Genomic DNA, 20,413 nt, shown 5'->3' with positions numbered 1-20,413 from the left:
CACAGGACATGTCCCTTGGAAACCAAGCAGTCTCTGGAAGAGGCTCCAGGCCTTAGAGTCTGTTTTCTGACGATGAATGTGTACCATCAGGGACAGGACCAGCCCATCAGAGAAGAGGGCCACTCAAGCTTGCTCCATGGCACTCCTGGGAGACGCTCAGGGAGAGGGAGGGAGGAGTCAGACGAAGATGCTAATGGTGATGAACACCTTCGCAGCACTGAGGAAGAGCACAGAGAAAGTGGCCGCAGCTGCTTCAGGTGCAGGCCTGTTACTTAAGACATTGAGGCAGGAAACTCAGAAGTCCAACGCCAGCCTGGATGACTCAGAACACAACTCAGTAGTCAAAGGTTGGGCTGGCCAGAGAGCTCAGTTGGTGAATGCTTAACTGAAAAGCATGAGGGCCTGAGTTTAATCTCCAGAACTCACACAAAAATTCCAGGTGTGCTGAAGCTAGAGAAACAGAAATAAGATCCCTGGGGTTCACTGTTCAGTCAGTCTAGCCTTATTCATGAGGTCCAGGCCAGCGAGAAATCCTATCTCAAAGGACATGAACACATTGTCATCAATGGCAACTGAAGTTGTCTTCTGGCTTCTTTCCACACACACGAGACACTCCTATACATAACTATACATGAACACACACACACACACACACACACACACACACACACACACACACACACAAACAATTTGGACTGAGAAGAGCTGGGGATAAAGTTCAATGGTAGAATGTCTAAAATTTACCAGTGAGGAGCTGGGGCAGGGTTGGATGAGTGGTCGAGGCTTGCTTAAGATGCACCAAACAGTGACAGGGTGTGGCTCAGTGATAGAGCTCTTCCTAACATTCCCCAGTGAGGGACCAGGGTGTGACTCGGTGGTAAAGCACTTGCCTAGCATCATGTGCAGCATCCTAAGTTCAATAACACACACACACACACACACACACACACACACACACACACACACACACACTGAATAACCAGAGCACACCATCTTCGATAGGATGGCCCGGAGGGCTTCTCCATTAGCCTGGTCCTTGAAGGGGGACTTGTTAGAGATACCTAGATAGGTACAGGAGGAGAATGAGTTCAAGAAAGGGGGGAAGGAGGAGTTGGCACCCACATTCTCCATCGCATCTCTGTGCTAAGCGACCCTTCTGTGCTGGACATTATAAAAGCCGTGAGAATGCTTCAGTGAACAAAACAGACAATCCCAGTCATCCTATACTTTATGTATTCATTTTGATTTATTTTTGAGACAAGGTCTAGGCCTTGGTTGGCCTGGAAGTCACCATGTAGACCAGGTTGGTTTTGAATTCATAGGGATACACCTGCCTCTGCCATCCAAACGCTGGGGTGGAACATACATAGCACATGGAGGAGCCACCAGTGTGCAGAACTGGTGCTCTCCCTACTCCGCTCCTTCACCATTCAACAGGCAGAGGGCGGGGAAACGGCATGCGTCATCTGCACGTCAAGCCTTGCTTTGTGTCTTTGCATTGTCTATGATCAGAGCCAAGTACCCAACTTGCACTCCCTAGCTCTACAGCACTTGTTTCTCCTTCCCGACTGCCTCCTACCCCCACACTAGACTGTAGAGCCTACAATGGCTGGGCATAATGGCCTATCAGGGTTCCTATTGCTGGGAAGAGACACCATGACCACGGCAACTCTTATAAAGGAAAATGTTTAATTGGGTGGCTTACATTTTCAGAGGTTTAGCCCATTATCATCACGGTGTGACCTGGTGGTGTGCAGGCAGACATGGTGCTGGAGAAGGGGCTGAGAGTCCGACATTTTGACCCGCAAGCAACAGGAAGTGGTCTGTCTCACTGGTGTGGCTTGAGCATATATGAGACCTCAAAGCTCACCTCCACAGTGACACACTTCTTCCAACAAGGCCACACCTCCTAATAGTGACACTCTCCTTGGGGGCCATCTTTTTAAAACCACCATACCAACTCACAGACCCCCGAACATTTTATAAGCCTTTTGTGTATGTGTGTGGTGCTGGGGAAATGGCTCAAAGGTTAAGAGTACATAAGGACCCAAGTTCAGTTCCCAGCACCCACATCAAGCAGCTCACAATCTCCTGTAATTCCAGTTCTAGGGATCCTCCCCCTCTGACCACTGAGGACACCAGCACTCTAGGGCACATACAAAATTAAAAAGGAATTTTTGTGTGACAGGGTAGCATGGACCCCATGCCAGCCTCAAACTGGCTACACAGTAGAGGATAATCCTGAGTTTTCTAGTCTCCTGCTTCCACCTCCCAAATGTCGAGCTAACAGGCGTAAGCCACGGGCCTGGTGGAGAACAATTTTCTACAAAACTAGTACTTTGAAGGTTAACTGTAGGAGGAGACATCTAGGAAGTTTCTGTGACTGCTGGTAGCTAGCACTGACCTATATCTTAATCTGGGGATCATCCACTCATTCCTTCACTAATGTGGGTGTGGTGAGTGTGCTTGTTTGTGTATGTTCATTCGAATGTGTGAAGCCCTGTGTGCATCTGCCTGTGGAGACCAGAGGTTAACTTCAGGTATCCTCCTCAATCACTCTTCACCTTACTTCACTTTTTATTACTCTGTGTGTGTGTGTGTGTGTGTGTGTGTGTTGCATGTGTGTTGTATGTGCTTATGTGTGTTTTGTGCTTGTATATGCATGTTTGTGCTCTTGTGTCTGTGTGTGTGTGCTTGTGTGTGTGTTATGTGGTGTATGTGCATGCTTGTGCTCTTGTGTGTGCATCTGTGCACATGCTATGGCCTGAGTGTGGAGGGCAGAGGGCAACTTTCAGAAGTTTCTTCTTTCCTACCGTGTGGGTCCCAGGGACCAAACTTGGGCCAAGGAGCCAGCAGCTAGCCCCCTTACCCACTGAGCTGTCTCACCAGCACCCCACCTTATTATTGGAGGCAGTCTCTCTCTGAATCTGGAGCTTCCGTTTGGCTAGGCTAGCTGGCCGGCTAATGAGCTTCGGGTATCTGGCAGTCTTCACTCCCTACAGAATCTCGCTGCACCATCCTGCTTTCGTGGGTGTGAGGATCTGAACTCAGATGCTTATTTTTGCAAAGCAGGTGCTTTACCTAATGAACCATCTCCCAAGCATTTCCCTGGTTTTGTGTTTGTTTTTGTTATTTTGTGTCTATTCCACAGTGCTGAGATGGAGCCAGGGCCCTACGAAAGGCAAGGGTTCTGCCATCCTGCTGGGGGTCTGTTTAAAACAATTCCCCTCAATCGTTCATTCACATCCTGGGCTTTTTATCTGAGTCTTATGCACCACAGTGAAGAAAAGGTGAGAGAAATATTCAGGGGAAAAATAAGACTTTTTCGGCGAACACCCACAAATTGCCAATTTGAAAAAGTTTCATCCCTTGGGAATAAAGTCATTCCCCAGAGATGCTAGCCCTTAGAGGTGGATTCTCAATGTTGGGGCCAGAGAGATGGCTCAGTGGGTAAAGGCACTTGCTGCCCAGCCTGATAACCTGATCAGTTCAATCCCCGGGACCCACACGGTGAAAAGAAAGGATGGAGTCTTGCAAGTTGTCCTCTGATCTCCACAGGTGCACCGTGGTATATGCACACTACCCCAATAAATACGTGAAAATGGAAAGTCAAGAGGCATTGTCTAGGGGCTGGAGAGATGGCTTAGTGGTTAAGAGCACTGGCTGATCTTGCAGAGGACCAGCACCCACATGGAAGTGCACAATCCTCTGGAACTGAAGTTCCAGAGGATCTGATGCCCTCTTCTGGCCTCTATGGGAAATGGGCACACATGTAGTGCACAGACATACATTACATGCAGGCAAGGCAAAATACCTATATGCATAAAATAAATAAGTTCTCTATTTTATTAATATATATAACACATATGTACACATACATACATACAATATTCTCCACTCAGCAATAGAGGTACAGAAGCAAGACTTACTCTTTCTGAGTAAAATAAAATAAATTTGGGGGTACATGCTATCCCAGTCTATAGTACCAGTACTTGGGAGGCAGAGGCAAGAGTATTCAGAGTTCAAGGATGTCTGGGACTAAATGAGGCCCTGTGTCAAAAATACAAAAAAGGAACCATAAACTCTGAGTTGGCGAAACAGGGCCTGGCCCTCTGGATCCAGACACTGTCCCCTGAAGACAAGACAGGTCTTGAGAGAAGGAGGCCGAGCACTGTGAGCCCATGGAAAAGCACCAGGGTTGTCACGGAGACAGAAACCACCTGTGCCTGGTTTGAATGGGGGGTCACTAAGGGAACCATGGCTTCCACCCACCTCGCCTCCACCACAGTCTTTGAAACTCAGGGAAGACAGTGATGTAAGAGACTGATCCATTTCTTGAGTGGTAGCACAGGCTCGTAATGCCAGCCAGCACTGGAGAAGCTGAGGCAGGAGGATCCTTGTGAGTTCCAGGCAAGCCTGGGATACATAGCAAGACTCTATTTGAAAACATAACAAAGCCTAGCAGTGGTGATACACGCCTTTAATCCCAGCACTCGGGAGGCAGAGCCAGGTGGGTCTCTGTAAGTTCGAGGCCAGCCTGGGCTGCAGAGTGAGTTCCAGGACAGCCAAGGCTACATGGAGAAACCCTGTTTTGGAAAAAAAAAAAATATGCTATTCCCAAGCACACCCATGCCCAGAGCTGGTCGACAAACCTGCCTCACAGTGTCCTAAGTTTTACAGTTGTGATAGAGGGAGAGATGGGGCCTCTGCCTCTCCGAAGCATCAATTACTGAACGGATGCTGGCAATTCCCAAGCCTCTCTCTCCCCATCCATGTCCTTTCAGGGCCCCACACCTCGCCATTGTAGGGCCCAAGCCACAGCGCTTCTCCTTCTGAAAGGGTCTCAGGTTGGACTATTTCTGTTCACCTGCCTCTACCTCCCAAGTGCTGGGTTTGGGACACCAAGACTGGTTTGTGCTGGGATCACCCTGCAAGCTAGGATGGCACTCCAGCTCCATCGCCAATGCCACTCACCCCTTCTTACTTACCCACAAATGGATGGTACTAAGAGAGGGGCAGTATCCAGAAGGAGTTGGCCATTCCGAGTGATTCTCAAATAGTCTAAGGTTTGTTTGCAGTAAGTACAATATTGAAAAACAAGGGCCAGGTTGACCAGATGGCTCTCGCTGCCGTGCCTGAAGACCTGAGTTCAATCCTTAGGACCAACATGGTAGGAAAGGAACTGATTCCTGCAAATGGTCCTCTGGCTTCCATATTAGTATGCATGCACACAATCAATACATAAATGTAACAAAATCATCATCATCATCATCATCATCATCATCATCATCATCATCGGTTTTTAGAGACAGGTGGGATGGGTGAATGTCTTTCTGTACGCTGTGAATTTGTGTTGCTCTGATTGGTTGATAAATAAAGCTGTTTGGCCAATGGTGAGGCAGAGTAGGGTTAGGTGGGACATTCTAACCAGAAAGGAGGAAGCTAAAAGGCAGAACAGAGAGGAGAGGCCAGCCGCCCCCGAAGGAGAAACAACATGCCAATGGACTGGTAAAGCCACAGAACATGTGGCAACATATAGATCAACAGAAATGGGTCGAGTTTAAATGTAAGAGCTAGTCAGAAGTAAGCCTGAGCTAATGGCCGAGCAGTTCTAATTAATATAAGCCTCTGTGTGTTCACTTGGGTCCAAGCGGCTGCAGGACTGGTGGGTGAGAGAGATTTGTCCTGACCAGGAGCCAGGTGTACTGGAGAAAACTCCAGCTACACAGGTGTAGCTGAAGTTTTTCCTGTGCTCGCCCAGTACCAAGGACCCCACAGCCGCTTATAAAATAATCATTCAGAAACTTATAAACTGTATGGCCGTGGCAGGCTTTTTGCTATCTAGTTCTTATATCTTAAATTAACCCATTTTTATTAATCTATAAGTTGCCACATGGCTAGTGGCTTACCAATACTTTTACATCTCTCTTCCTCTGTGTCTGGCTGGCGATTCCTAACTCAGCCTTCCACTTCCCAGAATACTCCTCTCTCTTTGTCCTGCCTACACTATATTTCCTGCCTGGCTACTGGCCAATCAGCACTTTATTTATCAATCAATCAATCAAAGCAACACATTCACAGCATACAGAAAGACATCCCCAGCAGACAAAGGTTCTCTGTATAGCCCTGGCTGTCCTGGAACCCACTTTTTAGACAAGCCTGGCCTCTGACAGAGATCCATCTATCTGCCTCTGCCTCCTGAGTGCTGGCATTAAAAGCACGCACCACCACAAACAGTCTAACCGAAAAAAAAATTTTCTGAGACAGGGTTTCTGTGTGTAGTTTTGGAGCGTGTCCTGGAACTCTCTCTCTGTAGACCAGGCTGGCCTTGAACTCACAGAGATCTGCCTGCCTCTGCCTCCCCAGTGCTGGGATTAAAGGCATGTGCCACCACTGCCACTCGGCCCAACAAAATTATTTTTAAAGAAAATTGGGCTGGAGAGATGGCTTGGAGGTTAAGAGTTTTTATTTCTCTTCCAGAAGCCTCAAGTTCAATTCCCAGCATCAACATATCTAGGGAGATCTGACGCCCTCTTCTGGCCTCTGTGTGCACTGCACAAATGTCCATGCACTCCAACTCACACATAAATAAAAACAATATATTTAAACAGTAATAATAATAATAATTCTTCTTTTAAGAAAGAAAATAGAGCATCATTTTAGAAAGCATACACCAGGCATACATCTCAGGCAATGTCTTCGGCAAGGAAAACCTCACAGAAACAAGTCCCAAGGAAGGGCATCACAGGCAAAGAGTAAAGAAAGAGCGGGGTGGCAAAGAAGCAGGAAGCCGGAAATTAAGTGAGGGAATGTTGGGCCTGCTCGTGCTTGCCTTTGCACCCCAAGCATTCTGGACACTGAGGCAGGAGGGTCACAAGTTCTGAGGCCAACTTGAGCTACATAGCTAGACTCTACTCCTCACCTGATCCCTCCCATCACCAGAAATTAGGTGAGGGCCAACAGAACCTTACAGGGGCACATGGGGTTTGAGGACTAACGGGGAAAGGGCTGGTTTTTATTTCTGAGCATGAAGAGAAACCTCCGGAGGTGTTTAGCTCAAAAAATGAAGCGTGACTGAGCCAGCCCTAGCTCTCAGCATGTAACGGCACTTGCTTCCAAGCAGATGGACCCCAGCTCCATCTCTGGAACCCACAGGGGTGGAAGAAGGGAACCGACTCCCGCAGGTTGTCCTCTGATCTTGCCAGCACACACACACTTTTTTGTTTGTTTGCTTCTGTTTCGTTTGTTTAAGTGAGGAGCTGTAATTTGTGAGGCTGGAGTCTAGGCTGCGAGCCGAGGAGCCAGTGAGAAAGCTATTTGTGGTAGAAAGGAGTGTGTCCCTCGATCAGCGCCTCCCGAGTAGGGGGTACCTTCCCAGGCAGGGTCCCAGTGGCCCAGCCACCTCTCTCCTGGACCCGATCAGTGCTACCACCACCCCCTGGCCTTCGTCTCCTCTGGCATCTGGCCCGCCTCTGGGGCGGATCCCCCAGGAATGTCTCTAAAACGCTAATCTGATCATCTGACTCTCCTGCTTAAAACTTTCTCAATGGCTCCTCAGTGCTCTCTGAAGAACCCCAAGCACAGCCCGGCACCGGGTTCAGGTTTCTCTGGGTTTCTCTGACAGGTCTGGCCACCGTGGATCCCCCCCCCCCCCATTAACAAGCCCTTTGTTCTCTTGTTTGAAATTCTCCCTGATTACCCGGTTCTAAAATTGTTACTTTTCTGTCTTTCTCCACTCATCCTTCCTGTTGTGTGCTCATTTGTTTGTTTGAGAGGAGGGCTCAGGCAGTGAAATCTGACCTGGAACTCCTTACAACATTCCCGCTAAGTATTGGGACTGCAGGTATGAACAATCATGCCTTTTCTCCTCTCTCTCTCCCTCTCTCTCCCTCTCTCCCTCTCCCTCTCTCTCTCTCCCTCTCTCTCTGTCTGTCTCTCTGTCTATCTGTCTCTCTCTGTCTCTCTCTCTGTCTGTCTCTCTCTCTCTGTCTCTCCCTCCCTCTCTGTCTCTCTCTCTCTGTCTTCTTCCTTTTTCTCTTCCTCCTCTTCCTTCCTCCTCTCTCCCTCCCCCCCCAAAAGATTTATTTTGTTTTATGTGTCTTGCCTGCCCGCGTGTCTGTGCCCCCACCCTCACCCCATGCAGGCTTGGTGCTCTGGAAGCCAGAAGAGGGTACTAGGTCCCCTTGGAACTGGAGTGTTATAGAGGGATTGTGAGCCGCTGTGTGGGTGCTGAGAACCCAGTCCAGGTCCGCAGTGACAGTAGTCCGTGGTTTGAAACTCTGAGCCGTCTTGCCAATCCCCGGGTCACTCAGAGGAGCACACATAGAGACTTAGTGCAGCTCTGGAGTTCTTCTCCTCACGTGACCACTTGCTTCTCCCCCCCCCCTTTATTTTTTCTTCAGGACATACAAGATTCCACTGGGTCATGATTTTGTTCCTCAGATAGCTGAGATTTTTCCAGCCATTCATAGTGATGTTCAAGACTGCGGTGGTGGACTCGTGAGGGGTTCAGTCAGTGTAGGCGCTTGTACCCAAGCCTGATGACCTGAGTGCAATCCCAGGACCAATCATAGGAGAGAACTGACCCCTGGAAGTTGCACCATGGTATGTGTGCCCCCACACACATAAATAATAAATGTAATAAAAATGAGCTACATTTTATTGTATTTATTTGTAAGTGTGTATGTGTACCTGTGTGTATACTCTGAGAAGACAGAAGAGGGTGTCGAAGATGAAGTTACAGGGCACACCCTTGACTTGGGTGCTGGGAACCAAACTCTGGTCCTCTGGAACAGCGGCAACACTCTTAACCACTGAGCCATCTTTTCAGCCCCACACATTTGTATTTATTTGTGTGTGTGTGTGTGTGTGTGTGTGTGTGTGTACAGGTGCACAAGTGTGGAGGTCAGAGGCCAACCCACAGGAATCAATTCTCTTTTTTCACTTAGAGGGTCTCGGCATCTAACTCAGGTTCACAGCCTTTACAGTGAGCCGCTTGCCAGCCTCAAATACCTACATAACAAAAACAAAACCAAAAATGTAGCGAGGAACCTGGCACAAAAATAATATTGCATGTTTCTGGTCTCTGACCGGTAAATTCCTGGAATTGCAAGGCTGCTAAAGCTCTCCAAACTTCTCCTCACCTCAGACATGTACAAAAGGAACTGTTTATCCACACTCTTGCCAACAATGTTTGGCATGAATTTAACACCACCCACCCCCCCCAAAGCAATGGAACAGCCTTTTTCTCTATCACATAAACTTTGAGAGATGAAGCTATGTCGGTCCCATCTAACAGGCTGAAGCATTGAACCTTCAGGTTCAATGAAACACGGTTGCCAAAAAAGACTAAAGGAACGACAGCCACTCCCATGGAAAAACAGCCCATGTTCTCCTCCGTCCCCTGCAGCCCCTCAGCACTTTTCCGAATCAGAGCGCTTCCCTCATCACACCCTCGCTGACTGATTCTGACCTGTCCGCTTGCATCAGACCATGAATTTTGACTCCATTAATCCAGCACCAAGGACAGAGCCAGCCCACAGTAGGTGTTCTGATGAAACTGGTCGGGTTGCGCTCCAGGGGCTTACCATAAAGCGGGAAACTGAGGCTCGGAGAAGAGAGAATTGGTTGCCCAGGCAACCAAGGGAAAGCGGGAGTCAGGCTCTATTAGGGAGTGCGGTACCCTCTCAAACTTGTATCACTCACTGTTCGTTCATCTCCATCTTTGCCTCCTCCAACCCTCCTTCAGACCTAGCAGCCCAGCACAGTGCCTGGCACCGGCAGACCTTGATAAAAGCCTGTTTGTTGAAAGGATGAATGAATATGTGTTATCTTGCTGGGAAATGGAGGAGGGGTGGTAAGCTGGATCCAGAGTCCCAAGCTTGCAGCCCCCTCTTCCCTCTGAGGGTCCAAAAGACAGGCCATCAGCCCCTTCCCCTTCCAGGATTCAGAAGCCGAACCGCCCTCCTTCTCGGCCCCCCAAGGTCCCTGGCCCTCCGCTTCCGGCTTCTCAGCCAGTCTTTCCTCTTCTAGCCTCCGACCAAACACCGGGTTTCCGGGGGGAAGGCTTAGGCTGTAACACCGAGCCCAGCCTCCTCCTCCACCCCCCACCACGCTCAGCCCCCTCCCTCCCCGCCACCACTGTCCGCGATCGCCGGCAGCAGGGAAGGAAGAAAGGAGCGCAGGAGGCGGAGGTAAGACGGGCGCCCAGAGACTGGGGCGAGCCCCGGGCCCTGCGCGGAGCGATCCGCAAGGCCTCGACCCGCCGGCCCGGTTCTGCAGATCGTATCTACCCGGAACAGATAGCCCCCTCTTGGACCTAGGGCCCCCGACAGCCTGCAGGCTCCACGCCCTCCCCCGACACCACGCCCGGCCAGGGGTCTGGCCACAGCCATCTCCGCCCTGGGGGTTTTCTGCAGCCCAGCTCCCAGCCCCTCCTCTCCCTTGTCTTGTGAGTCAGGGCCCCCTACCCAGCTTCTTCCTTCACCCAGACTCGTCTACCTGCAAGAGTCTAGTTCGTCTGTCCTGTTCTGTCTGAGACCCGGGAGTCCTAGCCTTCAGTCTTCCTGCCTGAGACCCAGGGATCCAGGACTCAGCACTCCTTCAGGCCCAGGAGTCCAGACCCCAGCCCTCCTCCCTCAGACCCAGGAGTCAGCCTCAGCCTCCTCCCTCAGACCAGGGGTCCAGACTCCAACCTTTCCCCCCCTCAGACCCGGGAGCTTAAGCTCTGCTACTCTTTGGTCCCTCCCAGCCCCTGACTTTTGGGCACACACACTCTTATTTCCAGGGCCTCTTGACTGAATCCCACCCCACTGAGGCCTCAAGGGTGGACTGGTTCCCAACCCCCACTAAGAATGTTCGATCCCCTGGGCCTTAGAGAAAAATCAGCTGGCTGACTTTGTCTCCCTGTGTCTCCTGTGTATTGTTCTGTCTTCCTGTCTGTCCCTGCCTCTCATCTCTATGTTCTCTCTCTGTCTCTCTCCCTTCCATTTCTCCTGGACCTTGTCTCCCTTTCCTACATCTCCACAACTCTCTCCTCTCCTTTACCGTCTCTGCCCCCTTCTGCCTCTGCTCTGTCTCTGCCTCCTCACCCCTTGCCTCCCCTGCCTCTCCCCTGTCTCCTCTTCTGGACTGAGGATCTACCCTCCTCTCTCTCTCCTCTTCTCTTCACCACATCCACATCCTTCATCTCTTCTCCCCACCCCTGCCTCTCCCCCTTTTCCCCACAGGCATGGATCCACAGCCCCCTCCACCTGCCCAGGGCAGCCCACCTCACCGTGGCCGAGGCCGAGGCCGTGGCCGTGGCCGTGGCCGAGGCCGTGGCCGTGGCAGAGGGGGTGCTGGAGCCCCTAGGGCACCTCTGCCCTGCCCCACCTGTGGTCGCCTCTTCCGCTTCCCTTACTACCTGTCTCGACACCGGCTGAGCCACTCGGGCCTCCGGCCCCACGCCTGCCCCCTGTGCCCCAAAGCTTTCAGGAGGCCTGCCCACCTTTCCCGCCACCTCCGTGGCCACGGGCCCCAGCCCCCGCTGCGCTGCGCTGCCTGTCCACGCACCTTCCCGGAGCCGGCCCAGCTCAGGCGCCACCTGGCCCAGGAGCACGCGGGTGGCGAGGTGGATCTGTCCACGCAGAGGGCAGTGAAGGAGGAGCCCCAGGACGAGGGCGTGGAGCAGCCCTCCACGGCGGTGGCCGGGGCTGCGGAGGAGGCGGCGGCAGCGTGGCCCGAGACGTGGCCCGTCGGGGACCCGGCCCCTGTGGCCACCCCCACGAGCACCGATCCTCGGGAATCGGAGGCCGAGGAGGCCGAGGCCGGGGCAGCGGAGCTAAGGGCAGAGCTGGCACTGGCCGCGGGGCGACAGGAGGAGAAACAGGTCCTCCTCCAGGCCGACTGGACGCTGCTGTGTCTCCGCTGTCGCGAAGCCTTCGCCACCAAGGGGGAGCTCAAAGCGCACCCGTGTCTGCGCCCCGAGGGCGAACAGGAGGGCGAAGGGGGACCCCCGCCGCGCCCCAAGCGACACCAGTGTTCCATTTGCCTCAAGGCTTTCGCCAGGCCCTGGTCGCTGTCACGTCACCGGCTAGTCCACTCCACCGATCGGCCTTTTGTGTGTCCAGACTGCGGCCTGGCCTTCCGCCTGGCCTCCTACCTCCGCCAGCATCGCCGCGTCCACGGCCCTCTCAGCCTGCTGGCCCCACTGCCCGGGGCCGCCAAGAAGGACGACAGGTCCTCGGGCGGACGGAACTCAGGGAAAGGGCCTGAGGGGGGCGAAGGAGCGGAATGTGGGGGTGCCTCGGAAGGGGCCGAAGGCGGGCAGAATGGAGGAGATGCCACCCCAGCCCGGCCCCCGGCGGGGGAGCCACGCTTCTGGTGTCCCGAGTGTGGCAAAGGTTTCCGACGCCGGGCACACCTGCGTCAACACGGGGTCACCCACTCTGGGGCACGCCCTTTCCAGTGCGTGCGCTGCCAGCGAGAGTTCAAGCGACTGGCCGACCTGGCCCGCCACGCGCAAGTCCACGCTGGGGGTCCCGCGCCGCACCCGTGCCCTCGATGCCCACGCCGCTTCTCCCGCGCCTACAGCCTACTGCGCCACCAGCGCTGCCACCGCGCGGAGCTGGAACGGGCAGAGCTGGAGAGGGCCGCTGCGCTGCAGGCACTCCAGTCCCAGGCCGCACAGTCGCCCCAAACGCCGCCGCTTAAGCAGGAGGCAGAAGGGCTCCCTCTGTCCATCGCACACATCAAGGAAGAGCCGCCCTCACCTGGCACCCCACCGCAGTCCCCGCCCGCTCCCCCTGTCTTTCTCAGCGCCTCCTGTTTTGACAGCCAAGACCATTCAGCCTTCGAGATGGAGGATGAGGAGGTGGACAACAAGGCCCACCTACGCGGATTGGGGGGCTTGGCCTCCTGACCCTCACATCCACCCTCCGCCCCTCCAAACGAGCTCCCGGTTCGCAGTAAGGCAGAGGGAAGCTGACAGAGAGATACCTCCTCTGCCTACCCCTGAGCCCTGGGCCACTCACCTTCCCTTTTACCTACCCCTAGACCCCTGATGCTGGTTAGGAAACACTCACCCCAACACGTGTCTTAAGTAAAGGCAGGAAAAGGCGGAGGGCGCTTGGCCAGAGGGATAGAAACTGGTGGGTTGGCCCCAGCCTGCCCGTCCCCCATTACAAACACTGGACACCGTCACCTCTTTGGAACTGCCAGACCCTGGGAGTTCCCAGTGAGAAAGGTCTGCCCCCGTTCCCCTGTCTCTGTGAATAAATGTGAGTTCGTGCAACCCATGAGTGAGGCTGTCTGTGGAGGTGGGGTTTGGGTGAGTCAGGATTTGCCCACGTTTGGGTTCAGAACAAGGATGCTCATACACCAGATCCCAGGAGGATGTTCTATCGAAGAAGCAAGAAGTCCGTGAACCGTAGATTGAGAAGAAAAGTGTGCTGAGACAGAAAGCCTTGATGACCACCCTCAGGAAGCCTTGCGTGCAGTTTAGCAGATCAGCACGGTATGCACTGTCTCCATTTCTCTAGGGCAGATTTCTAGGCACAGAATTACTGCTCCATGTGGGAAGTCTACAACCCCCTTCTGAGAAAGCACTAGATGTTTCCCCAAATTCCTGTTAACAATTGTGAAGGTGCCAGTCATCTCCATTTTCCTGAGGAAACCCGAGAACCAGATATGATCTGAGTTGGGTGTGGTGGTACATAGCTGCAATCCCAGCATTTAAGGGGTGGAAGTGGTCGAAGCAAGCATGTGACTTAGCCAAGGTCACATGGCATAGCCAGATATGGCCCCAGGCCCGGTGACTCCATAGCCCATGTTCTTAGTCCTTCTTCGGTGATCCATTCTTACCTTCTTCCTTCATGCTGGACTGTCTCATGGAGCCCCTACACTTCGTGGTCCTGGGCACTCTTCGTTCTTCTGATGACGAAACACAATCCTTTCTCAAGGTGTGGCTTCCGTTCTAGCGGGAGAACATGGACAAGAAGATGAAGCAGTTGAGTGATTGGAAAGCATCTTAGGGGCCAGTGAGGTGGCTCAGTAAAGGCACTTGCAGCTGAGCCTGAGGATCTGAGTTCAACCCCTGAGACCCAAATGATGGGAGGAGGAAACTGACTCGGATAAGTTGTCCTCTGACCTCTACACACTAACCATGATGTGCGAGAATGCATGCACATACACACTCACACACATACACAATAAATGAGTGTAAAAACCATCTTATTAGGCCAGAGATGGAAAAAGATGATACAGGACATGGGGAGTAGGAAGCACAGACCCATAGAAACAGGCATGAAGGATGGAGTCACACCAATCACTGGGATGCGTCTCAGAGGGAAAGCACAGCTGTACAAAGGTTCAGAGGTACAGATGTGGGTGGCATGGTCAAGGAGCAAAGAGACCAACTTGCCTGCAGAGGAACCAGTGTGGAAGAACAGGGTGGGGGCTGAAGAGATGGATCAGTGGTTAAGAGCACTCGTTGATTTTTACAATGGACTCCAGTTGAATTCCCAGTACCCACGTGGCAACTCACAACCACCTATAACTCCAGTTCCAGGAGATTCAATGCCGTCTTCTGACCTCCACAGGCACCAGGCACACATGTAGTGTACATATGCACATGTAAGCAAAACACTCATACCTATGAATAAATATTAAAAAAACCACAAGAGTGGAAGGGAGGAGCCGAGGTCTGGGAGGTGATGGAAGGATTGATATGGACACTCTGCTAGTCAAAGTGAAACAGGGAATGGTGGGTGCCTCGTGCAGAAACCAGGAGTCGGCTTTCTCTTTTCCGTTTACCACAATTCTGCGAAAAACTTTAAACAAATAGAAAATTGAAAGGATGGATACTGCTAGTATCCTAGAGCCCAAAAGCAGTATTTTTCCATGTTTGCTTCTTATTAAGTTAATGCATGATTTCATCTATCCATCATCATCTATCCATAACCTATCCATCTACCATCATCCAGTTATTCTTCTACCCAATGTTCGTTATCCATCTATCACCATCTACCATTTGCATGTCTCTTTGTCACCATTGACACCTGTACATCACCCATCTGGCTATCCATCATCAGTTATCCATTCATCCATCTGTCTGTCATCTATCTGTTACCTATCCATCTGTAAAGGCTATTCTTCCATTCAACATCCACCCATCCATCCTTCTTCATTCCTCTGTCATCTACTGACATCATCCATTCATCATTCATCTACCCATTCACCCATCCCTCTTATCATCTATTGACATCCATTATCCATTCATTCATTATCCACCCATCTATCTGTTATCCATCCATCCACCATTCATATGTCCATTGTGTTGGCTATTCTTGCATTCATCATTCATCCATCCCTCCACCAGCCTTCAGCCCTCTGTCATCTATTGACATCCATCTATTATCCATCCATCCATCCATTCACCCTAAACCCATCATCTATTCACCTATCTGCTATCCATTTATTCACCCATCCCTTTATCATCCATTAATATCTATTCATCATCCATTCATCTATTTACCATCCACATTTTTTTACTTAAAACCTTATTTTAGACCAATTTGAAATTGTGGTGGTATGAATCAGAATGGACCCCATACTCTTATATATTTGAATACTTGGTCCCCAGTTGGTGGAACTGTTTGGGAAGGATCAGGAGATGTGACCTTGTTGAAGGAGATATGTCACTGGGAGTGGGCTTCAAAGTCTCAAAAGCCTGTGCCATTCCCAATATGAATCAGGATGTAAGCTCTCAGCTACTGCTCCAGCACCAAGCCTGCCTGCTGTCATGTTCCCCTCCATGATGGTCATGGACTCCAACTCTCTGAAATTATAAGCTCCAAGTAAATGCTTTCTTCCATAAGTTGCTTTGATTACAGAGCAATAGAAAAGTGACTAAGTCAGCAATTCACAGAGAAGTTACATTAAAAGTATAGCATTCTCGTGCATCTTTTTAAAAAGACTTCATTTTGGGGCTGGAGAGATGGCTCAGAGGTTAAGAGCACTGTCTGCTCTTCCAGAGGTCCTGAGTTCAATTCCCAGCAACCACATGGTGGCTCACAACCATCTATAATGAGATCTGATGCCCTCTTCTGGCATATGGCAAACTTGCAGGAAGAACAGTTTACATAATAAATAAAAATAATAAATAAATAAATAGGCTTCATTTCAAAGCAACTTACAAATATCATTTCACCACAAACACTTAGGCACGTACATCATAGCAAGTGCCCAAGCTTCTTGTCCTTAGCAAAATATAAATACAGTGGAACATACATGTTTGACTTACATATATGCTTGACAAACTTTGACAGAGACATGTAACTAAACAGAGCAAAGCCCTCTCTGGTGTAGAGATTCTCCCTGGCTTTTGTGAGGATACTTGGTGAGGAGTGAAGCAAAAGTGTGTAAGTCCAACTGGTGCCCCCCTAGGTATCCCAGGCCATTTTCCAACTAGTGATCCTCCTGCCTCACTCTCCTCAGTCTCCCACGTGCTAGGACTACGGGTGTGGACCACTATTTCCTTTACTTACCTCTCTTTCATTCCTTTCCAACTTTTTACATTTATTAATGTATGCATAGTGTGTGCGTGTATGCAAGTGTGCCCAAGTATGTGGGCACGTGTGCCCCAGCGTGGTGTGGAGGTAGGAGGACAACTTACATGAGTCAGTTTTCTCTTTCAGCCATGGGAGTCTCTGGGGTTGACCTCGGATCATCAGGCTTGGCTGCGAGCCTTTTCATTGAGCCATCTCACTGCCCCAGATGCTTCTCTCTTAAACCTAGAGCCCAGACCAGAGCCCCACTGCTGAGGCACGTCTCCAGTCCTTTGCTGGTGGATTTTGAGCTGAAACTCCACCATTGAGCTGTATTATTGGTGACTATGGGGGACCAGCCCCTTGAGAGTCCCCTTCCAGGGTCCGGGAAGAATCTACAACCAGCTGATAATTAATCTTTGATGAAAAGAAATGATCTAGGTACTCGAAATTCCTCAGTCCATACACTTTATTATTCCATCAGTTCTCTCTCTACAAGCTTATGATCTGCTCTCATTTTTAGCTCCTTTCTTGCCCAGTTTCTCTCTACATTTATCTGCTGTCCCCTCTAGGTTCTATCTTAATTCCTTCATCTAGTTCTGCCCCTTCTAGGTCCTCATTCATCTAGTTCTTTCCCATATCAGCTCCTCTCCCATCTCCTTCTCTCTCATCTTGTTCTTCCCCATCTGACTCGTCCTCACCTTCCATCTCGTTCCTCTAGTTCTCTCTTCTAGTCCTTCAATCTAGTTCTTCCCCATCTCGATTTGTTCCTCTCAAGTTCTTACCCATCTAGTTCTTCCATTCTCTTTTCTCTTCTCCGTCCTCCTGTGCCCTGGAAGTCCTGGTATATATACACTTACAAGCAGCCATTCCTTGGCAGTGCAAAGCCAGGCATCCAGGGTCAAACGGAGGGGTGATAAGAATCACATAGGGAGGCAATAACCATTAATTATCATTTGCAACCCCAAAGAGAAGTGACCAATGGGGAAATGAATTAACTAAAGGCTAAATTCGGGTAATATCTAAGAAGAGTGATCTTACGTGCTCCACTATAATCTTAAATGTGATTGGTAGAAAATGTTAAGAATCTATAAGTTGCTAGGTCAATGGGAGAAAATAAAACTGTCTTCTTTTTTCCTGTGGCTCCTATCTGTCCAAGCTATCCGCCGTTTTTTTTTTCCTGCAGGGTGGGGGAAAGTGTGCTCAGTTGCTAGGCAACCTGTGTACAGCTCTGGTGATAGTTAAAGGGAGATCTGGAACTAGACGTAAGGTTTGGGAAAGGAGGAAGTAAAGCTTAATTGGCACATACATCAGGCCTTCTCAAACAGGTAGCCTGGATGCTTAAGTCTGTTCTTAGAGAGTACAGAGGTATCTCTGATAAGGTACTTTCCTCCATCTGGGGATGCACCTGGCCGGATGTTGCTAATGATGATAATTACAGGGGGGCTTGAACTGGGGTTCTGGCTGAGCATAGCTGTCAGCACAGAAAGTTATCTAAATATTCCTAGAAGTGGTTAGGTAAGGAGTTAAAAGTCTATAAAGTTAGTAAGGCTGTAAGAAAGGAGGGTCTGAACTAAATTGTGTAAAGTTATTACTTAATGTCCACCTGACCTAGGCAGTGTCTCCTTGTGGAATTTATCTTAAATCAGGAGACTTGCATGTGGACTGTTATTACTGTTAGTCCTTGAGAGTGGCTAAGGGAGATATCTGAGGCTGTTCTCCAAATACCTGGAATGTGTATGTCCAGAGAGTGATCAGTCCACACTGTTAGCCCTTCTTAGGGAAAAGTCAATTGGGAAAACTATGAAGGCACACATGATTTTCATAACAGAACACAGCTGGTATATAACAAGCCAAGTAACACCAAAAATTCCTTGGAATTTGACTTCCTCTGGAGGAATTCCCTGGTCCCTCCAGGTAGTGACTTTGCCATAACCAGTTGAGTTCTTATGTGGCTCTCTGTGTGTGTGCATGTGGGTGTGGTTGCCCATGGGAGCCAGGAGAGGGCGCTGGATCCCCTCAGACTGGAATGACAGGTAACTGCGCCCTGTTCTTTCTCTGTCTCTTTGTCTCTGTTTCCAGTTTGTCTCTCTATCTCTGTTTCTCTCCTTACCACCCTATTTTTGTGTCTGTTTCCCCTTCCCCTCCCTCCCTTCCTCTTCTCTGTCTCTCTCTTTCCTGTCTTCTTATCTCTATTGAACTCCCATCTTCTGCAAGAACAGCAAGGGTTCTCAACCACTAAGCCATCTCTACAGACTTTTCATTTTGAGACAGAATCTCTAATTTGCCCAGACTGGCCTTGAATTTTGAACTACGTCTTCCCCACAAGGCCCAGCCCGTACTCTTTGTTTGGTTTTGTTTGATGGCAAAGTCTCATGGAATCGAGGCTGGCCTTGAATTCCTCCTCATCCTCAGCGTCTACCTCCTGAACTGAGATTACAGGCACATGCCACCTCACCTGGATTTTGTTTTGGTTTTGTTCTGTTTTGCATTTCAGACAAGGTCTTCCCATGTAGCCCAAATTGGTCTCTAATTCCATCCTCCTACTTCAACCACCTGAACATTGGGATCATACACAGCCCCAACCATGGTGGCCTAGCCTCTATTCTTCAACAAGTCACTAAATAAGTACGTGGGGAGGAAAGACGTGGTAATCAAGCTCCTTGCAGAGATGGAAGTTTCTAGAACAATCCTTTGTTTCTTGGTAGAAGAAAATGTTGTCCCTCCTTCCCATGTCCTGGTTTCGCTACTCATTAGATCGTTTCTATGCATCAAGTTGCCCCAAGGGCATTGTTGTATAGGTCAGGCCATGTGCCCCCCCGCCCCGCCCCAGACAGGGTTTCTCTGTGTAGCTTTGCGCTTTTCCTGGAACTCACTTGGTAGCCCAGGCTGGCCTCGAAGAGATCCAGGCTGGCCACAGAGATCCACCTGCCTCTGCCTCCCAAGTGCTGGGATTAAAGGTGTGCGCCACCACCGCCTGGCGGGCGATGTGCTTTATAGGAAGGGTGATGTGTTACAGGTTGAGTGACATCCGTCCGGCTCCATGTTATTTATTTCGTTGGTGCTTACCTGTTGTGATATGGGTGCAAACAGGGAAACAGAGACCCCGGTGATCCAGACCTGGGCACACTCCTCTCCGGTGAAGCCAACACTGCAAGAAGAGTAACTTGCCCAGCCCCCAGCATGGGAGCTGCGCCTCTTCCCGGCTGGCTCTGGAATGCGACTGGGCAGTGCCCCCAGCCTCCCCGAGCCTTATCTGCCACCACCCACACGGTGCCAGGCAGGGAACCGGCTGGGCAAATACTCAGCAGCCACCCTGGGCTCCCACCCTTCACTCTGTGGAGGAGACGCGAAATCAGGGAGAAAAGAGGAGATGTGGGGAGGAGAAACGGGCGGAGATGGGGAGAGAGATGGGAAGAGGTGAGGGGATGCAGAGACACAAAGATTCAGAGACAAGGAGAGAGACAGATATGGAAAGAGAGAGAGGAAGACAGAGACACAGAGAGATGGAGAGATAAAGAGGAAGCTGGGAAGAAACAGAGATGGAGAGAGGGATAAAGACAGAGAGAGAGACCCAGGAAGATGGGGAGATTCGGAAAGAGACAGATCAGGAGGAGATAGAAGAGACTGGGGGGAGGGGGGGATGACACTGACTTTCTGTCCAGGTTGCTAGCTCCAGTCCCAAAGCCCCAGCTGCTCTCCTGGGTCACTGTCATGTAAGCTTCCAGGGACAGGCACCTCACATTGGCTGTCTCCCCTGACTCTGTCCATTCCTGGTACAGCCCAGCTCTCACCTCTGGTAGGTTTGATGGGCAGTTCTCTGCCTGGTGCAGCCCTACCTTCCCTCCAGGCCTCCCTGTAAATGCTAAATGCTCTCACCCCCACCT

General features: G+C 50.7%; 2 protein-coding genes across 2 annotated transcripts in view; both read left to right on the top strand.

The window, feature by feature from the left end:
- Positions 1-10,102: 10,102 nt before the first annotated feature.
- Positions 10,103-13,273, top strand: Znf579 (zinc finger protein 579). Its single transcript, XM_036189913.1, has 2 exons — positions 10,103-10,193; positions 11,229-13,273. Exon 2 carries the CDS (start codon positions 11,231-11,233, stop codon positions 12,899-12,901), a length of 1,671 nt encoding a protein of 556 aa, XP_036045806.1. The 5' UTR covers positions 10,103-10,193; positions 11,229-11,230; the 3' UTR covers positions 12,902-13,273.
- Positions 13,274-19,743: 6,470 nt separating this feature from the next.
- Positions 19,744-20,413, top strand: part of Sbk3 (SH3 domain binding kinase family member 3) — a 3,385-nt gene continuing 2,715 nt past the window's right edge. Inside the window, exons 1-2 of the mRNA XM_036202408.1 lie at positions 19,744-19,946; positions 20,309-20,325. Coding sequence (XP_036058301.1) covers positions 19,744-19,946; positions 20,309-20,325 — 220 coding nt within the window. The remainder of the gene's footprint in view (positions 19,947-20,308; positions 20,326-20,413) is intronic.

This window comes from Onychomys torridus, chromosome 1 (genome assembly GCF_903995425.1).
Source record: "Onychomys torridus chromosome 1, mOncTor1.1, whole genome shotgun sequence".
Lineage (NCBI taxonomy): Eukaryota > Metazoa > Chordata > Mammalia > Rodentia > Cricetidae > Onychomys > Onychomys torridus.
The sequence above is the reverse complement of the archived record's forward strand: the minus strand, read 5'-3'. Positions and strand labels throughout refer to the sequence as shown.

Coding starts and splice junctions, on each gene's coding strand:
- Znf579 (XM_036189913.1), top strand. CDS start 11,231: ATGGATCCACAGCCCCCTCCACCTGCCCAGGGCAGCCCACCTCACCGT.